Below are 22,702 nucleotides of genomic sequence, written 5' to 3' on the forward strand. Positions count from 1 at the left end.
GGCTCCACTTTTTAAAAAAGTTTTTTTCTGAATTCTCACTGCTGCATCCTCCTCTGTTCACAATGCACTTGCATAGCTTTGACTCGAGACTGAGAAGCAAAACCATCTTTTTAGAAATAAACAAAATGGCTGCAACTTACCCGCTTGAGGATGGTTCGTGACACATCAGCAAAAGGCATTTACCTTAATAGGATTCTGTGACCTCCATTAATGCCCAAAAGCTCATTAATATCTCTAGGATGCATCAAGGGAACTGCATGTACATTGGAGTGAGCTACTTTTACTAGGACCTACCTTTAGATGGTTTATAAGGCTCAGTCAGAGATTTGGGAAGGGATAAATATGGTTCTATTTTATCAGCTTCTTTGCTTCTGAAGGGTTCTGTGAATAGTTAAAAAGGTTTTCAAATGTGTAACATATTTTCTGTAGAGTTGCTAAGTATCAGCAGGCCCTTTGAGTGAAAAAGGGGGAAACTCGAACTTCTATTGCTGATCCACCTCATCTCATCACTCTGACTTGTAACTTAGATGCATTGCTGGATTAATTGTTGAGCCTGGAAGATTTCTCTGAAATGCAGGCCTAATGTCTTTGAAGAGGGACACGGGTGGCGCTGTGGTCTAAACCACTGAGCCTAGGGCTTGCTGATCAGAAGGTCGGCAGTTTGAATCCCCACGATGGGGTGAGCTCCCTTTGTTCGGTCCCAGCTCCTGCCTACCTAGCAGTTCAAAAGCACATCAAAGTGCAAGTAGATAAATAGGTACTGCTCTGGTGGGAAGGTAAACGGCATTTCTGTGCGCTGCTCTGGTTTCGCCAGAAGCAGCTTAGTCATGCTGGCCACATGACCCGGAAGCTGTCTGCAGACAAATGCCGGCTCCCTCGGCCTATAGAGCGAGATGAGTGCTGCAACCCCAGAGGCGTCCACGACTGGACCTAATGGTCAGGGGTACCTTTACCTTTACCTTTAATGTCTTTGAAGCTGTTTCGTGGGGTGTGGCTAAGTAGGTGAGGGTAGCCGATTGGCCTCAAACTCTTGGTGACTTAGGGATTTCCCCTGCATACAAAGACAGGTTCAAGCAGATTGAGCAGATGAGATCAAGAAGGTGGTTTGTGCATGTGCTGTAGAGGGAAGTGAGGGGCAGATGGGACTTGCCAACCTGGGAAGGTAGCCCATCTAGGAGAAGGAAAACTGATGCTAAACCTCCGCTGCATTGCGGCTATACTCATTTGTGAGAAATGCTTTGGGAATAAACCCTGAGGAAAAATCCATACTCGCTGCCTTGCGGGACACCTTTGGGAGAAGAATAGGCTAAGGACCAAGCCCTACACAAATCCAGAGTGCAGTCCCTAAGGTAGTTGGGTGGCATCTTGTATGCCTCCTTCCAGCTACTCTTGCAACCCAGCAGGTGCCAAATGTATTGCTCTTCTTTGCTTTGTCCCAAATCCGTGAGGCCAAGAGGGGGGTCTTGTCATCTTGGTAGCTCAGGACTTCTGTACATACCGCCCAGGCTTGCACCCCAGAGAGGACACTTCAGTGCCGCTAATGCAACAAAAGCAGCGTGGGAGGCAGAAGTTATGAGTTAACGGTCTCTGCAGCCGCAACAGGCGCTGTGATTCTCCAGTGGTTTGACTTCACCCCTGCAGGTGTACTCCATTGTCTCTCGAGACAGACAGATGCCAGCAGCAAGATAACTTTGAGACTCCTCTACTGCGCTGTGCATCAGACTGATGGTTCTGATGCTTTAGCTGATGCAGAGTTTGGGCAGCTGAGACAGCTTAAGGTCAGTCTACGCATTAAGGATTCCATGGATATGATGCCAAACACACCATCCAAGTGGGGAATTATTCTTCTGTCTACCATAGCATTTGAGTAATAATAATAATAATAATAATTATTATTATTATTATTATTTATTTATATCCTGCCCATCTAGCTGGGTTTCCCCAGCCACTCTGGGAGGCTTCCAACAAAATGCAGCTCCATCATATGGCAGTCTTCTATTAACTGCTGCTAGCCATGAGCACTACAAGACATGATAGTATTCCTTTCTGAATAAGTAATCAAAATAGTGACACAAGATAACACTCCAGATATGAAAAATTCCCAGTACCAGCCAATGTTTTTCATTCTGCACACACACACACACACACACACACACACACATTGTTGTTGTTTAGTCGTTTAGTCGTGTCCGACTCTTCATGACCCCATGGACCAGAGCACACCAGGCACTCCTGTCTTCCACTGCTTCCCACAGTTTGGTCAAACTCATGCTGGTAGCTTCGAGAACACTGTCCAGCCATCTCGTCCTCTGTCGTCCCCTTCTCCTTGTGCCCTCCATCTTTCCCAACATCAGGGTCTTTTCCAGGGAGTCTTCTCTTCTCATGAGGTGGCCAAAGTATTGGAGCCTCAGCTTCACAATCTGTCCGTCCAATGAGCACTCAGGGCTGATTTCCTTAAGAATGGAGAGGTTTGATCTTCTTGCAGTCCATGGGACTCTCAAGAGTCTCCTCCAGCACCATAATTCAAAAGCATCACACACACATACCCTTGCTAATAAACAGTGTGCAAGATGCAGTGTGCAATATTGTTTTATACCTCTAATATATTATTGCAGAGAAGCTGCCTGATATATAATGGAATCAGTTGTAAGCTGTAAACTACCAGTATGTGGTGGAGTCTCATTTAATTCAGCAAGGCATTTGGCCAGCTTCACCTGGATTGTATCCAATGCCCCAGTGTAATGGATAACTGTAGCTTAGAGCTTTAAGTGATCTATCCTTGTCAAAGAGGGAGCACTTTTCCAAACACATAAACCAGGCAGAAATATAATATGAGCTTAGAACAAAAAGAAGTCATTGAAAGGAACTGTGTTCCAAGAGCATTCCTTTCTGCTGCTTCTTCTTGGCATTGCCATCCTTTATTTATTTATTTGGACCATCTTTCCCTTGGAGGAAACCTTTACCTATTCAACACAGGTTTCCTTTATGTAGGTCAACCAACAGAAATAACAGTCTGCAGGTAAAGAGACTGCATAAGAGAGATCAGGTTGAAAATGTTGTTTGGGAATTAATATTACAGTTAGGATAATAATGAGATTCTCAGACAGCCCCAGGTTATGGTGCCCATAAAGTATTGGGTCTAAGAACATATTTGTGTCAAAGTAGGAAAGATGCACTTTATGCAAGTATTTGGGGCAGTCAAGAGTGGGGGGGGGGGTTGGAATTCTCAAGCAAATTCGATTCGCACAATTCGAAGGTGTGGTTTCAACATTCCTAATAATGTTGGATTTGGGGGATTTCTAGAAATCGGGGAAAGGTGCAATAGTATTGAATTTCAGCTGTTATTTATCAATCTGATTTAAGATTCATTTATTTATTTAAACTGAAGTCTGATTTTATAGTTTTACCTAATTTTTACCATTTTGCATTTATTGGGCACTGATTAAATGACTGCAGTTAAGCAGTATATAAATGGTTTAAATAAATGAAAAGCTTCCCTCAAAGTCGATAGCAAAAATGTAGTCAACCATCATGTGCCCAAATTCAAAAGTTTGAATCTAAAAATTTGAAACTCTTGATAAATTCTTTCTTTTTTTTTGTTTTGCTCTACACTTGGCTTTTAAAAGATGTGTTGCTTCTGTGCTTTGCTGACATAATGTTACACACATTAGAACCACTCAGCTTGTCCTTAGTTCCTCCCTCCTTCCTGGCCCTGCTCTCTGTGCACTCTTGCAAGAGTCCCACATGTGCATGTGTCACAGTATCTATGGTCTATGACTGACCTCACTGTTCTGACGACTTCTGCTGCACCAGCATAGAGCATTTCCTTATGCAAGCAGCTTTCTGGTCTAGGACTCTGGTCACTGTTGCACAAGTCATGATTAACACAATTGCCAAAGGACTGATGTTTCACTGGTAACAAAACAGGCTACACCATGTTCAGTTTCCCTTGGGTCAATATTCCGTGCTATGGATATGGTTAAAATGGCCAGATTAATAATAATAATAATAATAATAATAATAATAATAATAATAATAATAATTGTTACTACTACTACTCTGGGCGGCTTCCAAAAAAATATTAAAATACTATAATACATCAAACATTAAAAACTTCCCTAAACAGGGCTGCCTTCAGATTTTGACAACTAGTTTGATTGGATTGATTTAATTATTTAATTCCATGGTACAACTGAAAAGCTGTGTAGTGCTAGCAATGGATTTTTTTAAAAAAGGTTTGTAGAATATCTAGCACTATTTGGAAACGATTACAAATGAACATTATTTACACAGAGTTAAAGAGCAAGAAACAATGGTTGACTACCTAGGAAAAGATATGCAAAATTAGTTTATATAACTTCTAGCAGGTGCTACAGAGCAGAAAATGTTAGCATGTGCAAACTCAGCCAAATACTAGTCAATTGTTCTGGGCTGCATACCTGATGTTAGTCATATTCAACAAATGTATGTTATGTCTGAACTTGAGTTTATCATAAGAGAACATTTCTTGGGGTTTGTTTCACTAAAGGAGACTACAGGTGCTTTTATGACAGAAACTCTTTGTGGGCACCTTGAGCAAATGACCAGTTCAGAATCTGCAGGGTCAGGGTTATGACAATGGGAGTAACATGAAAGGCAAAGAAAATGGCATACAAAAGAGAGTCGTGGACATAAACTCACATGTCTTTTGGGGGCCCTGAAGTGCACACACTTTAAACTTCGTAGTCAATGATGCAGTTAAGTGATGTTTGGAAACAACTAGTTTCTTCAGTTTGTTTCAAAAGATCTGTACAGTGGTACCTCGGGTTACAGACGCTTCAGGTTACAGACGCTTCAGGTTACAGACTCTGCTAACCGAGAAATAGTACCTCGGGTTAAGAACTTTGCTTCAGGGTGAGAACAGAAATCGTGTGGCGGCAGCGGGAGACCCCATTAGCTAAAGTGGTGCCTCAGGTTAAGAGTGGTTTCAGGCTAAGAAAGGACCTCCAGAACGAATTAAGTTCTTAACCCGAGGTACCCCTGTCATTATTTCGATTCATCATCTCCACATTGGCAAATTCTAACTAGCTATGTATCAGACTTAGGCATACCTGTTAAGCCACTTAGTGAAACACGATGGAAGAGCTGGGTCAATGCTTTGAAACCAATGAGATATCATCTTTTAACAGAGATCTCTGATGACACAAGTCTGAGAGGTTTCTTTGGAAATACTTCCCAAACTGAAGCTAAGGCCCTTGCTGATGCTGCTTGTAAGTTCAAGCTTGCGGTATTCCTTGCTACATGGTACAACATCATTTCTGAAATCAATCTTACAAGCAATCTACTACAAAATAAGAAAGCTGATTTAAATTCAGCTACAAGCCAATTGCAAGTAACCAAGAAGTACCTTGCGGGCTGCAAGTGTGATGAGGGTTTTCAACATGTTTTGATAGATGCTACTGAGATTGCAAAGGAGCTAGAAATACTGCCACAGCACAAGTTAGAAAAAGGAGAGAGACATGGCAGTTTGAGAATGAGGCCCAAGAAGAAGCCACAAGATTCAAAGCAGAAATCCAAAGTAGGTTTCTACTATGACATCTTAGAAATGACCATATAATCTGCTGAAGAGATATTCCAACAGCTACAACAGTATAATTCCCTATTTGGCTTCCTGTATGATATACTGTATCAACAACAAACAAACAAAAAATCTACTGAAGCTGTAATTAAGACCTGTAAGAATTTGGAAAAAATCTTTGATGCACAATGGAACGAAAGATAGTGGCTTGGCAACTACATCAGTTGAACATGCCCAAGCATCAGCACTTGACCTGAATTGGTGACAAAATGTGCAAAAGAAAAGGCACACAAAGTGCGATGTTGGTGTGCCTGAAACTGAAACTTTTAGGAGACTTAACTGTTAGCATCACAATGTTTGCTGAAAGATTTCCATTTGTATTTGAGAAAGGTTGTTCTTGCAATTTAAAATAAATTTATTTTAGCAGTTTCAAGTTGTGTGCTTTTTGTTGCTTTCTACAAGACACCCGTTTTTGAAAATTGAAATTAGAAATTTGGCTTGCGGGTGTGGGTGCAGGTAGTTAGCCTTGCCCAGGGTGCAAGAGAGCCTGGCACCGCTGGCACCAGGCAAAAGCCCTGGTAGGCCTCAAAGCTCTGCCCAGTACAAAGGAAGGATGAGAGAATATTAGAGATTTCAAATCCAGCATGAGCAGTTACAAAGCAGTAACCTTCTGGTTGCTCAGACTGGAACTTACAAATTCTGTATAAACAATGAGTTTGAAGCTGCTTTACAAGGTGGTGTGAAGCGTCAGGAAGAAATTTCTGACAGTAAGAGCTGTTTGACAGGGGAACGGACTCCCTTGGCAGGTTATGGACTCTCCTTCCTTGGTGGTTTTTAAGCAGGGGTTGGGTGACTATCTGCCTTGAATGCTTTAGTCGAGATTCCTGAATAGCAAAGAGTTGGACTAGATGACCCTTGGGATCCCTTTTGACTCTACACTTCTATGATTCTATGATTCTAAGTGTGTTTTGGCTACAGCACCTGAAGATGGCCATCCTGGTTCAGGAGGGAAAGGAACGATGGTGACATTAGTTCAAGACCTATAGTGGACATAGAAGAAGCAACTCAAAGGGAGGAGAAATATCCATAGTCCACCTGAAACACACCCAAGCAGTATCATACATTTTGTTATTATACACTAAAAACAATTTACAATAATCTGCTACTCTAAAATAACGCAAGTTCACCTATCATACTGCAATCTTCTTTATTTGAACAGCCAGGTTATAATCCAACCCAGAGTTAGGAATATATAAGGCCACTGGTTTCAAAAGGCCTAAGCGTGACTTTAATATGCCTGTTGTCTTTGTCCATGGAGTTTTCTTGGCAGGGATACTGGAGTGGCTTGCCAGTTCCTGCTCCAGGTGGATCACGTTTGGTCAAAACTCTCCACTATGACCTGTCCATCTTGGGTGGCCCTGCACGGCATAGCTCATAGCTTCTCTGAGTTATTCAAGCCCCTTCGCCACGGCAAGGCAGTGATCCATGAACATCATCACAAACACACTTTTCCAACAACACAAGAGACGACTCTACACATGGACATCACCAGATGGGCAGCATCGAAATCAGATTGATTATATTCTCTGCAGCCAAAGATGGAGAAGCTCTATACAGTCAGCAAAAACAAGACCTGGAGCTGACTGTGGCTCAGATCATCAGCTTCTTATAGCAAAATTCAAGCTTAAACTGAAGAAAGTAGGAAAAACCACTGGGCCGGTAAGATACAATCTAAGTCAAATCCCTTATGAATACACAGTGGAAGTGAGGAACAGGTTTAAGGATTTAGATTTGGTGGACAGAGTGCCTGAAGAACTATGGATGGAGGCTCGTAACATTATACAAGAGGCAGCAACTAAAACCATCCCAATGAAAAGGAAATGCAAGAAAGCAAAGTGGCTGTCCAACGAGGCCTTACAAATAGCAGGGGAGAGAAGGCAAGCAAAATGCGAGGGAGATAGTGAAAGATACAGGAAATTGAATGCAGATTTCCAAAAAATAGCAAGGAGAGACAAGAAGGCCTTCTTAAACGAGCAATGCAAAGAAATAGAGGAAAACAATAGAATGGGAAGAACCAGAGATCTGTTCAAGAAAATTGGAGATATGAAAGGAACATTTTGTACAAAGATTTCCATAATAAAAGACAAAAGTGGAAAGGACCTAACAGAAGCAGAAGACATCAAGAAGAGGTGGCAAGAATACACAGAGGAACTATACCAGAAAGAAATTGATGTCTCGTATACCCCAGGTAGTGTGGTTGCTGACCTTGAGCCAGACATCCTGGAAAGTGAAGTCAAATGGGCCTTAGAAAGCATCGCTAATAACAAGGCCAGTGGAAGTGATGATATTCCAGCTGAATTATTTAAAATTTTAAAAGATGATGCTGTTAAGGTGCTACACTCAATATGCCAGCAAATTTGGAAAACTCAGCAGTGGCCAGAGGATTGGAGAAGATCAGTCTACATCCCAATCCCAAAGAAGGGAAGTGCCAAAGAATGCTCTAACTACCGCACAATTGCACTCATTTCACACGCTAGCAAGGTTATGCTTAAAATTCTACAAGGCAGGCTTAAGCAGTATGTGGACCGAGAACTCCCAGAAGTGCAAGCTGGATTTAGAAGAGGCAGAGGAACCAGAGACCAAATTGCAAACATGCGCTGGAGTATGGAGAAAGCTAGAGAGTTCCAGAAAGACATCTACTTCTGCTTCATTGACTATGCAAAAGCCTTTGACTGTGTCGACCACAGCAAACTATGGCAAGTTCTTAAAGAAATGGGAGTGCCTGATCACCTCATCTGTCTCCTGAGAAATCTCTATGTGGGACAAGAAGCTACAGTTAGAACTGGATATGGAACAACTGATTGGTTCAAAATTGGGAAAGGAGTACGACAAGGCTGTATATTGTCCCCCTGCTTATTTAACTTATATGCAGAATTCATCATGCGAAAGGCTGGGCTGGATGAATCCAAGGCCGGAATTAAGATCGCCGGAAGAAATATCAACAACCTCAGATATGCAGATGACACAACCTTGATGGCAGAAAGTGAGGAGGAATTAAAGAACCTTTTAATGAGGGTGAAAGAGGAGAGCGCAAAATATGGTCTGAAGCTCAACATCAAAAAAACGAAGATCATGGCCACTGGTCCCATCACCTCCTGGCAAATAGAAGGGGAAGAAATGGAGGCAGTGAGAGATTTTATTTTCTTGGGCTCCATGATCAATGCAGATGGTGACAGCAGTCACGAAATTAAAAGACGCCTGCTCCTTGGGAGAAAGGCGATGGCAAATCTAGACAACGTCTTAAAAAGCAGAGACATCACCTTACCAACAAAGGTCCGTATAGTTAAAGCCATGGTTTTCCCAGTAGTGATGTATGGAAGTGAGAGCTGGACCATAAAGAAGGCTGATCGCCGAAGAATTGATGCTTTTGAATTATGGTGCTGGAGGAGACTCTTGAGAGTCCCATGGACTGCAAGAAGATCAAACACATCCATTCTTAAGGAAATCAGACCTGAGTGCTCACTGGAAGGACAGATCGTGAAGTTGAGGCTCCAATACTTTGGCCACCTCATGAGAAGAGAAGACTCCCTGGAAAAGACCCTGATGTTGGGAAAGATGGAGGGCACAAGGAGAAGGGGACGACAGAGGATGAGATGGTTGGATAGTGTTCTCGAAGCTACAAACATCAGCCTGACCAAACTGCGGGAGGCGGTGGAAGACAGGAGTGCCTGGCGTGCTCTGGTCCATGGGGTCACGAAGAGTCGGACACGACTAAACGACTAAACAACAACAACAACAACAACAAGCGTGACTTACGGTATGTTCCATTTTTGGAGCAGGCCTAGCTGCAAGTTATCATTTCCACCTTTGTACAATGTCATTGCTCTGTTTATAAAGCAGCCAGTAATACAAATTGACCATGGTCCATCACTAACATTCAATATCACATCTGAACATTTGCCAGCACAGGAAAAATAATACTCCATACAATCTACCTCACTGAAGAGTTTTCAGTGACAATGGTGGGTTGGATTGCTCATTTCCTGCGCAGAATACAAATAGCTCTGGTGCCAAATTGTTTCTTATCAGGTGCTGGAGTGTTGATGTAAAACGCTTGTACTCTGAAAACTATTCAGCAAATTTTGGTTACCTTTCTACAAACCACCACAACCTCATCTTTAGATAGACTTATTAGTCTCATAACAAGAAATAGGAGCTAAACAGATGAAACAGAACTCTTCTATAGTTCTTACAGAGCACTTTGAATGTTCCTCTGCCCTCTTTTATAAGCAGGACTTTGAATTCTGGGAAGGGCAAAAATACCTGCTTAACCTAATTTTTTGCCATAAATGTAAAAGGTAACTCACTCTGGAAGACAACTTTCCATATTACACATTCCATTTGTAGGCTTCTCCTGTGATCTATCATATCACAGTTTCTTCTGTGAGTTCAGGGTGGTATACATTTACTCTCACAATCACCCTGTGATGTAGCTTAAGTGGAGAGACAGTGAAGGACACAAGATCACGCTGTGAGTCCAATAACTTGAGTAGAGAATTGCACCCAGGTTTCTTTTGTAATGATAGGGTTTATAATTCAGAAAGACTCCCTTAGAATTGAGAAATCGATAATTTGAGGACTTGCCTCAGGTCACGTGATCCAAGCAGTTCCAAAGGCTTAGAAGTCCCTGGACAAGTTGGTCTTAGAGGCTCTGAGGAATAACATTGTTTCAAGCCATTCCTCATTCCTCTAGTTTGCCTGTGCACCCAGAATCATTACATCTTTGGGCCAAGTCCAGTACCCTCTAACACACCACACTGTTGTAAGCAAGTACAGTGGTATCTTGGTCGTTGAACAGCTTGGCTCCCGAACAAATAGGCTCCTGAATGCCGCAAACCCAGAAGTGTTCCAGTTTATGAACGTTTTTTGGAAGCTGAATGTCCGACGCAGCTTCCGATTGAGTGCAGGAAGCTCCTGCAGCCAATTGGAAGCCGCGCGGCTTGGTTTTCGAACAGTTCTGGGAGTCAAACGGACTCCCGGAATGGATTGACAACCAACGTACCACTGTATAAGAATGCAGACACTTAATAATCTATAAAGAAGCACAGAACGCAGTTTTGCTGGGGGGAAAACAGCTTTATAAAAAGGTAAAGGGACCCCTGACCATCTAAATCAGGTTCAAATATAGGAGACGCAAGATGTTTCTGGCAAATTATAATAATATACTCATCTACTGTGCTTCTGGCATATGAAGACCAAGTATATTATTTTCCTACTGTGCTTTTCCAGCTGTCTTCTTGTGTTGCACTTTTTAAAGGCACTTTTAGGTTCTTCCTCTGGATTCACTAAGATCATCGCTAGAGGTTGTTACAGAAAGCATAGCAATACTTGGCACTCGATCCCCACTTTCCCATTACTAGCAGTTATTTTAGAAAACCTAATACATACCTTTCAGCTTTCCTCCCCTACAGCAGTTAAAATACACCTTGATGCCAAGTTTATGACAGCAGAGGATTTAGGCTGTTGCTTCAACAGTACTTCAGTTGTTATCTCTGGGTAGTAAAACTGTGTCACCAGTGAGGGGCACGGATGTAATAAACCCAGGTCTACCTCCCACTCAGAAGTGCTTGCATTTTATTTAGCATAGGACTAAATTTTGAGCAGTATGTGTACAATGAATGTAGCCAGATGTTTTTGTTTTCCTTGAAAGAAAAGGTAGAAGTTAACTGAACAAACTGATAATCTTTCTTTGGCTGCTTCTGGGCAAAGAATGAAGCCCCAGCATCATAGATGATGAAAAACAGAGCTTCATCCAGGTAAAACATTACGCAACTGAGAATGCCCATTCTCACCTGCACAGTTTTGTGGGTAGAAATGTAGCAAGAACTGGATATCCAAATGTACATCACAATTCAGCAGTGCACCTTGATAAATATCTGCCTCTAATCTGCACCCGCAGTTAGCATTTCACGAAGGACATTAGCATATGAAAGTTGCTTTTGCATGCATAACTCCCTTGTAGAATTGGGGCAAAGAACTCCAAGAGAGAGAGAGAAATAACAGTGATATATATGTTTCTATGCCACCTTTCCGGGCACAAATGTCTTTCTCAAGTTGGCTCAAGGAAATAACATTAAAACATTTTAAAAATATAGTGCACACATTTAAAATATTAAAGCTAAAACACCTAAAGCTCATATGGTGGCATACAAGTCAAAGCTAGAAGTAGGAGCTGGGAACACTTAGTAAAAAAAAAAAGCCAATTACATTATATTAACTCATACTAAATATTACTACTTAGAAACACTTCTTAAAGTTAGGCTGAGGAAAAATGGGTCTCTCTGGATCTCAACCTGGATTATATTTAAAATATAAATTTTCCCTCCATAGCTGTGTCACCCCCTTTAAACTGAGAGATTACCAACAGTAATGTGCCCAGAAAGGCCATATCTGAAGAACAGTAATAATATTATACAAAAATTCTGTAAATGAATGAGAAACTTGAAATGTTCAAGAACAAACATGAATGTAACACTCTCACGAGAAAGGAAGGAAGGAAGAAAATACTTTTGAGTACCATAACAATCAGAACTACTTTAAAAAAATTAAGTACACAAAATGAATTAGAACAGAGATTTACAGTTTCAGTTTAAAGAAACCCTTTAAGAATAAGTTTGAATAGATTTGCAGAGCTCAGGGAAATCTGCTTAAAGTAATCCTTTTATCCAGAAAATACGTGTATGGAAGATGTCCAAATCTTTGGGTTATTTCATTCCTAAATGGTTCAAAAATTGGACATTATGGCCACATTCCTACATGTTTTAAGTACAGCAACTTACACTGTGTGCAAATAATCAGTTCCATATATAAATATAAGGAACAAATTTTCCAGCCTGAGCTTGCCAAAAGCTTCCTGAAGCTTCGGCAGGAACAAATATCAGGCCATGCACAAGCATAACCTGTGCGTTGATCACCCAACATGCATATGCAAACACAGGCTTGCAAAGCCCAGAGTTTATTAGGCAGGGCTTAGGCGTTCTTACTAGAAATTAGCCACACAATTCCCTTTTGTTAAAAGTACATCCCCTCACATTTCTCAATATTAAGAAGTACTCAGCTATAATCCTTATACAAAAGCTCAACATCATCTACCAAAAATCAACTGGAAATCCTCTAATCCTCTATTTGTTTCCCCTGAATAAAAATGTTTGACATGAAAAAGACAAGCAGTTGAATCTTTTGGTGACATACGACTGGTCCCCTAAAAATGGGAGCCTTCTCTGAGGCTGCAATCTCAAACTTGCTTATTAGTGAGTGATTCCCATTGAACGTGGTGTGACGTACTTTTGAATAAATATCTGCACAGGATGGGGCTGCGCATCTATCTCTCACAATCTTTCCTGCCAAATCCAAACTGTGATGCACAGAGCTGCCAAGAAATACCATTATACATTGTACAATTCAGATTGTACAATTCAGGGTCTACAGCCAAAGCCATCTTGTAGCACTCTAAGGGAGCTTCCTGTGTTCCTACTATGTGCTATAAGATGGCTTTGGCTGTAGACCCTGAATTGTACAATCTGGGCCTTCTCTGTGGTTTCTCCCAGACTTTGGAGATCCCTTCCTAGAGAAATTAGACCGGCGCCCTCGCTGTTGTCCTTCTGCCGACAGGTTAAGACTTTCTTGTTTGCAAAGGAAGGGCTGGTGCTGTGATGTTTTTATTCTAATGCGCTGTATGTTTTAATATCGCATATATATTCTATTAATATTTAATTTTCTTTAATGATTGCTCTTTTTCTATGTTTTTAGCTGTTTCCATTTTAGCTGTCAGACACCTCGAGTTCCCATCAGGGAAAGAGGTGTGGTGGTGATGATGATGATGATGATGATGATTTCAAGATTGAGACTATTACCCAATTACTTGACTGTATGTCCAGAGGGCTGGATTGAACTCAGATTGAATACCTTTTGCCCAGGTTGGCTACTATTTGTCTGTAGCAAGTAATCCCATGTTTTAAGATTTGGTGTGACGGTGGCCTCATGTGCTTACAAGAATAACATTTTATGGGCAGTGAAGGAGGCAAAAGGGAAGAAAAGGGAAATAATGAAATGTGCTTGACATGCTAAGCTGCTTCCTCCCGCGGCCTAGAAGAAGACAAGAAAACAGGAACTTGAGGCACTGATCTGGATTAATGGGAAGATGTTGCCTTGTGGCAGGCTTCTGCGGTTAGACCAAACATATGGCACTTATGAGTAACGTCTTACATATAAAAAGTGCTGTCGTTGTAAAGTTCTCTTGTGATGTAAGTAATGTGAAGAAAGGTTGCAGCATCTGGGATTTTTGAGTTTAATATGAACTGGTGGTGACCGACTAGGAGCAAGTCCTTGGGATCACAGTAGGGGTCATAGGAGAACAGGATGATAGACTAGATAGGCCATTGGCCTGATCCAGCAGGCCCAACTTGAGTTCTTAAGTCCTTTTGTTTATTTCTACATGCTTAGCAATTTTGCACGCATGCATATCCAGCTAAAATTCAAGCAATACACCCATGGCACATTCACCCTAGCAAATTTCAATGCCCTGCCTCTCTGCTGACCACCCTGGGACCAAGAACGAGAGGTGCATGGTTACTGTGCCTTGTGTGCTAAGAGGACCACCATCGTGGCCAGTCAGTACCATGGTTTTCCCTATTGTTATCCAACTACGTTTTTTGCCTGCATCTTGGTGCCTATATCAGGGACAGTGGGAAACAGACATTGCCAGAGAGGCTATAGGCTATTCCGGGCAACTCAGTCAAAATAAGGACTGAGATCTAATGTGGTCTGCAGGGGACATTTGTATGTGGAAGGCAGAGTCGTTTCAAGAACAAGAGGACAATTGTGGCTGTTAGAGGTGATCGTCTGCAAAGTGTTTCAAACATATTATAGGTGGGGACCATTTCGCAGGGGCTTCTGTTCCCAGTTCCTGTGCATATCAGGGAGCGTGCATAAACGTCCCCCGTCCCTATTCTGCCCTCTACTGGGACAAAAAGGACCTGGGCCTTGGTGATCACATGTCAACCAGAAGAGCCTAAAATGGTCAGGTCACTTGCCTGTATAATGCTACAAAGTTGAGAAAGTTAGAGTAAGGGCAAATGTTGCCCAGTGGAGACCATGCCCCCATGCTATAAGCAGAAGGAAAAACAAAGCATGAGCAGAAGAGAGGTGGAAGTCCGATGGTGCGAGGTTGGGAGAATAAGGGGATGAGAAAGGATTTCATAGCCACAGGACCGTGCTTCTGTTTGAGCAACATGCGAGTTGTGAACCGGGGCGTTATCCTGCAGGAGGCGGACACCTTTGGCCAGCATACCATGCCTGAAACAGCCAAAGCAGACTGAGGAAGCAGCCAGAGAAATCAGAACAAGAAATATGCAACAGAGAGCAAGGTGCTTCAGGGAAGTACAGGAGCAGAAAGTGAGAGGGGAGTGGGGATTTTACTCAAAACATGTGGTTTTTCTCGTAAAAGAGACGTTTCTCAGGGGGGAAACTGAACCCTCTCACTTTTGGTCAGCATTAAAAATGTGCAAACTCACTGGGGAGAAAACAATCAAATTTGCCTATTCATTTCCGGAGGACTCGATCACCCCTACATGAGACACGGCAGCTGAATAGACAAAGAAAAAAGAAAAGTGCAGAAGAGTTGAAAGCAGAGCACACTTGAGAAATCTGATTTTGCGTCTCGCTCTAGAATGGCTTCTGTGTGCTTTTGAAAAGTGTGATAAAGGAAATTAGGAAAATTGTGGGGGTGATGGGAAGACTACCCTCTTTACAGGGATAATGGGAAAGAAACTGCAGTCCTGGGCATAATTGCTGGGAATTGGGACCAACAGACACAATACATTGCTTCAGAGTAAACGCCCCTGCTGCCTATAAGTTGGCCTGCCCAGAGATTGTGCTTGTACCATAAAAGAAAAATCATTAGCAATTACCGTAGTGGCCCAAATATAAGCCACACCCGAATATAAGCTGCACCTTTAAAATTCAAAGAAGAAAAGACAATACCCAAATATAAGCCGTTCCCTTAAAATTTTGTAGGCACTCACACCCATTCCGTTTTACCATATGTCTGTTTCAGCAGCAATATCGTAAAAGCCAATTTTTGTAAGGTCACGAATTTAAGCCACACTTTAACTTTTCACGGTCAAAATTTTGGGGGAAAGTGTGGCTTATATTCGGGCCAATATGGTAGTTTTCATGAAATATTGCATGCTAAAATGGAACTACTAAAGTAAAACTTGGCTAAAAAAAATAATACAGCCAACAGGAGAACAACAGTTGGCGCTAATATTCCCTACAATGTTATGCATAAGAGATGGGTGGGTAGCAATATGTCAAATGCCTTACAGGAGATGCTGAATTTTAGGTCCTTAGTAAGTATGATCATGTCATAAGTAAGTGGTAAAATTCATCAAAGGAGGACTTATATGACAATGTGAAGACATCTGAACAGGTATGGGTAGAAGAAGAGAGGGGATGTATTGAAAGGTTATATAGTGATACCTGCTTCACTTGTTTCAGCAGCCTAGTGCCAACATTGAGGAATCCAAAACTGGGTCAATAAGATGTTGCTTTGTGGCAGCCTCTTGTAGTTACAGTCAGAACTTCTGACAGTAATGTCACTGTATGGTAGAGTTATCTAACCACAGCAAAGCTGTCTTGTCTAACCAGGTGTAATATTAAGGCAAATGAATATTGGCATGCAGTGATTTGTGATTTAAGGAACGTGTTTATTTTGGCTTGCTTAGCAGCTTTGCAGATTCTCAAAAATGGGACAGTGAAAGAAAAGCCTATGCTGCACATAATCCTATTACAGCTAAAAAGGATATAAAAGACCACCAGAGAAAGAGGAAGTTTGGCAAGATTAGACAGCTACAAAGGTGCCCACATTACTAGAAACCATGGCTAGCTTCTAGGCTCTGCCCCCATGTTGATCAGGCTGCAGCAGGGCCTGAGCGGCACGGGGTTACTGCAAACTGTGGGCTAAGAGATTGTACCAGATGCAACTGAGCTCTGCCCTCCACTGTCATCTAAACAGAATCAGTCTGTTCAACCAATAGCATTTGGCCACTTCTGGATTTACAGTTGCCGCTGTTTAAACAGACATCAGCTCTGCATAGCAGCTTCTGAAGCCCGCTCTGCTGCTCGCCTGCCAGGCTTCTGTTTCCATTATTAAAACAAGACAAGTTGGTGTCTGCTTCTTGCTCTTTTACTTAGTCAGACTGCCACGTGCGCTTCTGCTGATCTGCCAGAACCAATCCCTGCTCTTGGGACATCCTGTACCAACAGGTTTAAACCTGCTCCTTTGCACTTGTGCCCGATGCCTGGCATCTCTCCTCTTTGGTCGTGTTCCTTATGCCAACCTTGTTTGTTAAGCAGAGAGACTTAAGGCCGCCCTACCCTCACCAATACATGAATCCATTCTTAAAATTAAACCTCAGTTGCCTTAATCATCAGTGGTGGTCAAATGCCACAACTTCAGTTGGAAAACCCACAGCAAGGGTCAAGGTTTAGAAAGATGTGCCATGGGCATGGGCTTGGCTACATATTAGAAGTATGTATAGCCAGACTCTCTGATCTCCAGAGCAAATGGCTACAACCATGGCACTGCAGCACTACTGCTCCTCTTTTATCAGGGACATCTTGCCGCTAGGTGGTTCCTTCCAAGGCAATGCCCACTCAGCTGCAGGCAGAGGCACAGATCAGCAAGATATTTCAGTGCAAATACCCTTCATATGGGACCCACTGTGCTCTTCTCGCAAGATCGCCTTTGAGGACGAGGCACAATCTTATTATAATCCTATTGTTATTCAACAACCGCTTGCTCATATTCTCCCCTTTACTCCCTTGTTTGTAATTTGCAGGTTGTAAACCTACAGGCAGAGGGCTCGGGTTTCTAATTATTGTTGAACAATGCAGTATGGATGATTAGTAATGATTAATGAATGCTAAATAAATCCCTATCTTCTTTTTAACTCAGTGCTGAAAGGAAAGATAAATTCGCTACAAGATTTGCCAGACTAACAGGCTTTCACACATGCGTTATTAGTGTCGGCATAAATGGAACGTGCATCTGAGTAGCAGACTATTTTTTTACTTCTAACAGAATGTATGTTACAATGTGCAATTTAATATGACTCCCTGTCCACAGTTTTGCACAGCTGCCTCTACATTGACACTATGCTAATGCATGACTAGAGCTAATATTTGATGATAAACCTGTGGACAGGGCCCATGCCTTTGTGGTGGTGGTGTAGTTTTGCACAGAGTCTAGTCACTGTAGATGTTTTAAAAGTAATAAATAAATAAACAAACCACAAAAGCAAACATAAAACTAATGGTAGCATTTTGCAGTTCTTCCCCGCTCAGATTTTTGTATAAATCATCATCACATAACACACAAGAATGAACATGTCCAGATTCATATAAGTAGCAGGGAATCAAGTTTCAAACAGAAAACAGAGGTACATTTGAGCATCCCATTCTCTGCATGCCTCCTGTTTAGATGAATCTGCCAAAGACTTATTCTGTTGATATTTAAATATGGCTCACTGTAAGGAATGCGGACTTATGTCTCAGTTACATAAAAGCTGTTGCTATACTGCATGCATCGTGAGAACCTAGACATACAGTGTCATGTAGTTTATTTCCTAAGACTCTTCAAGATTTCATAATTAGAAATCAGGTAAAGGAACCTAAAACCACATCTTTGGGATATTTTTTTTATAAAAAAAAAACCATTAACATGCATGCAAGTTATTGATGCTGTTTCCAGAAATCAAGTAAACAGAGAATTTTTTATTTAGAAGTCCAATTGCCACAGGAAAGTAAGACAAAAAGCATTTACTATGGGAAAAACATTTTCACAGAATAATAAGCTTTTATGTCTCAGATCTGGATGATTTCTGAAATGACCTTAACTAAGTAAATCAATAACCAACGAAATAGACTTTACCAATGCAGTGAAGGTGGCAGCATATTACTCTTCAGTCATGTCTTCATCTTTCAGTTCATCTGTACAGAAATAAAACCATTCTTGGCTTATTGAAAGGCCTACAGTACTCAGAAGTATAAATGAAAAAAGCAGCTGGATGTTATTGCTGCCGTCAGCCCACTATGGGCATTGCTGGCCACAGACTAGGCCACGGGTAATCAATACGGTGCCCTCCCAAAGTTGATGGAATATGACTCCCATCATCCCTGAACACTGAGAACACTGGCTATACTTATGGAAGTTTGAGTTCAAGACCTTGAGGACATCACATTGACTATTCCTGGCCTAGGGTATTTGCCAACCAGATGCCAGTGAGAAGCCAGGAAACAAGACCAGAGCAGACTTTGGGATTCCAAGCAACAGGTGTCCAAAGGCATCCTGCCTCCAAAAGAGGTGGTAGAACATTGTGGCTAGTTGAAAGCCTTCTTCTTTGATAATTGGCCTGATCTTCTTTCAAAGCTATCAAAGTGATCGTCACTACTGCCTGGAGAAGCAAATAATTTAACTATGCACTGTGTGAAGAAGTGCTTTCTTTTGCCTATCCTGAATCTTCCAACATTCATCTTCAAGTATTAAGAGAAAGGAAGAAAAACTTATCTCCATCCACTTTTTCCATACCATGTATTATGCAAAATTCATCTGCTTTCTAGCTTGTATGTCTGGGTCGCTGTCACATAATTCCTTACAGTCTACTAAAAATGGCAAATCCCAAACATTTAATCATGATGACCACTAGATGGGTACAAAGATACTACATTATGAAAATTTGACATGTCTAGCTAAGCAATATTGCTGTATTCCAAGTAAATGTTTCATTTGATAGAATACTGGAGTTTGACCTAGGAAATCCTTGCTCGGCTATATTCTAACTTGGGAAAGTCAACTGCTGCTATATGAATAACCATAGCACAGGAGATGTTTCAGTCATCTTCTCATCATCCCTGACCATTGGTCATGCTGGTCCAACACCATCCCTAGATGTACTAGAGACATTAGGGAAGCAGAAAGGGTGCTAGACACTGATTTTTATTTTTATTTTTGGCAGTAACCACGTATTTACTGTAGCATCTAATCTGCCTGTTGCTCTATAGGGGCTTTGCCAAAATCTTGTGAGAATTCTATGTCTTCCATTTATTCTACTTTTCTTTGCCTGGATAGTTCAAGGTGGTACATAAAGTTAAAAAGACTCAACAATAAAATATGTTTAAATGCATTCTTCATTCAAGTGTCATTCAGCAGCAGAGGCTTCTGTTAGAAAAGTCAAAATGACTGATGAGTACTCAGAACACTTTGCCACAACGAAAGAGGAGCCTGGCCAATTTATACACATTAATTGACTTCTAAGGACTCCTGTGCATTACAGTGGTATGCTCAGAATAGAGAGACAATGTATCCCTACCCTTTTTCAATATTATTGGGCAACACAGGAAAACTTCCAGACACTAAACCAATCAAATTTTAAAATGATCTCTAACTAGAAATATCCATCACCTCTATATTATTATTGAGCAATGCTACCAGTTCCTTTTTTAAAAAATGCAGTCAGTTGACCTTTTCTGCAACCTTTTACACATTTTATCGACACAATGAACAAAAGAAACAGGTTTACATATTATTAAAGAGATAATTCATCTGTGTATATCCAACTTTATTGCCAGCTGACATAATCAATCATTATTTTGAGTGCTTTTCCTGAGAACTAATTTCACAGCTATTTATGTCAGTTCAAGAATGTCAGAAAACATTTTGAAATTTTGTGTTATTTCTGGCATCGTTTTGTGCCTTATGAAAGGGCTTTTTTGCCCTACCAGTGTAATCATAATACATTAGTGCATACCTTCGATGAGAACCTGCTTGGGTTTTTAAAATCACAATCAAAAGCCTATTCCAACGGTTTATTAAGAACCTCACCTCCTCTGGTTTTCAATGGTATGCTAGGAATGCTGACCTCTGTGGATGGCTCATTGTTCATGCTGATACAATAAAAAGGTTCATCAAGAAAAGAAGGCCTTTTCAGCCTGTCTGTGCTAAGGGCTATTGACATGAAGTAGTCCTCAGAGCTACTGGCATGCACAATCTCTTCCTCTTGGCTTTCTTGATTCTCATTTTCTTTTTTCTCTAACAGGTGAGATTCATCCAGTGCTCTGCTGAGATTACAGTCAGAAGTTCCCATCATTTCCTTTGAACGTGTACCATTATCTTGAGCATCCATCATTTCTGAGTTTGCCAGCTTTTCCACACTTTGGGCATCATCTGATGGAATGATGTCTTTAGCTGTGTTGCAACAGAGACTTGTTCGTTCAAGAAAGGATCCCTGAGATTTTGGCAAGGTAAGACTGTTTGCTCTTCTTGGGGTTTGCATACATTCTTCCAGAAGGGCATTAAGCTGCTCTTCTGAGAGACAAGGCAGTACATCTGGCTGGAAAAACAAGGGGAAAATTCTCCCTGTCAAAATATAACTATAAATAATGCCTTCATAAAACAGCTTGACGACACACAGAAATAATGGAAGCATTGATCTCTGATGCCAAAGAGCATAAACCAGGCTCCAAAATGAAGGAAAAGTACCAGACAATGAACCAAGAATGTTTTAATATGATCTATAACTGGAAATACACCTCCCACCTGTGGATTAAAAAAATAATAATACCTGCAGCAACTTGCTACCAGCCTGAGCTGAAGAGCTTTTGGGAAGCAACCAGTCACAGAATTAGACACAAATGTCCTATTGATAGTGTGAGGACATGACTGGTCTAATTGTAACAGCATCAATACCTTAGCCACAATAGAGCCAATGTTTCCTAGCCCACCACACTGCAGCACTCACAATAGTCTTTAAGTGACATTTTAGAGGCCTAGTGAGAGCAGTGGCAGTGTAAGCTGCTATTCACCCAATCATACACTTGAGTACACGGCCACATGAAGTGAGGTCAATTTTTGATGCTGCTACTTACAGAGGGGCCACCGCAGCCATTTCCAACAACTGCAACATTGAAAAAGGAAAGTCATGGTAGCAGAAATGGCTGACCCTGTGCACTTGTAGTATGTAGCTCCTTCCTATTAAAGTTTCCAAATGCGGTTGTGAAGAATTGCATATTTGTGCAAAGATCCTAATATGAATGCTGAACATTGTAAGAATGGCCAATGCAGAGATGCCTGCATATGTGAGTGGAAAATATAGGGTCAAAACAAATACAATACCTTGTTACGCAGATGAAATAGTCACAACATATAGAGCACAACTGTGGGACGTGGGTGGCGCTGTGGGTAAAAGCCTCAGCGCCTAGGGCTTGCCGATCGAAAGGTCGGCGGTTCGAATCCCCGCGGCGGGGTGCGCTCCCGTTGCTCGGTCCCAGCGCCTGCCAACCTAGCAGTTCGAAAGCACCCCCGGGTGCAAGTAGATAAATAGGGACCGCTTACTGGCGGGAAGGTAAACGGCGTTTCCGTGTGCTGCGCTGGCTCGCCAGATGCAGCTTTGTCACGCTGGCCACGTGACCCGGAAGTGTCTCCGGACAGTGCTGGCCCCCGGCCTCTTAAGTGAGATGAGCGCACAACCCTAGAGTCTGTCAAGACTGGCCCGTATGGGCATTGGTACCTTTACCTTTACCTTATAGAGCACAACAGGCTGAGTGGTAATGTTCATAACAATTTTTTTCCTGGTTACCTCCTAACATAAGAATCAAGTCCAGGATGTACACCATATACTATCCTTAAGCAAGGTATATAACCTATTTAATTAAATCCAGTGCAGATATATTTCTTCCTTTCTTAATACAATCTTGTTTGAATTCATATATTACACAGTCCTTGAATATGAAACAAGGAAATATCTGGAAACCTTGTTCTGCCCAACCCAGCTGCCTGAGCCAGCCAGCCTGTGTCTGCCACCAATGCTAACCAACCTCATCAGCTGTATCGTCCATGACATTCCATGGACCTTTCCTTAATCACATTCGAGGACTGTGTAATATATGAATTCAAACAAGAATGTATAAAGAAAGGAAGAAATATATCTGCATTGGTTTTAATCTGCATTGGTAGATCTATTGGCTGTGCCTTTATCTGCCTAGGTACCCATTTTATTCTTTATGTTCAAAGTGGCTAACAATCTGGCT

The 22,702-nt window shown here is 41.6% G+C and overlaps 1 protein-coding gene across 2 annotated transcripts in view; it reads right to left on the minus strand.

Annotated features, from left to right (window-relative positions):
* The window catches only part of FSIP1 (fibrous sheath interacting protein 1), a 99,389-nt gene that overhangs the window by 8,580 nt on the left and 68,107 nt on the right, over positions 1 to 22,702 (minus strand). The window contains exons 12-13 of one of the 2 annotated variants that reach the window (XM_077926674.1): positions 20,499 to 21,006; positions 18,549 to 18,607 (exon numbers count right to left, since the gene is read on the minus strand). In XM_077926674.1, coding sequence (XP_077782800.1) covers positions 18,573 to 18,607; positions 20,499 to 21,006 — 543 coding nt within the window. In that variant the 3' untranslated portion in view covers positions 18,549 to 18,572. Of the gene's footprint in view, positions 1 to 18,371; positions 18,608 to 20,498; positions 21,007 to 22,702 lie in introns of those variants that run through there. The other variant, XM_077926667.1, reaches the window with a different exon arrangement.

The sequence above is a fragment of the Podarcis muralis genome, chromosome 1 (genome assembly GCF_964188315.1).
Source record: "Podarcis muralis chromosome 1, rPodMur119.hap1.1, whole genome shotgun sequence".
NCBI lineage: Eukaryota > Metazoa > Chordata > Lepidosauria > Squamata > Lacertidae > Podarcis > Podarcis muralis.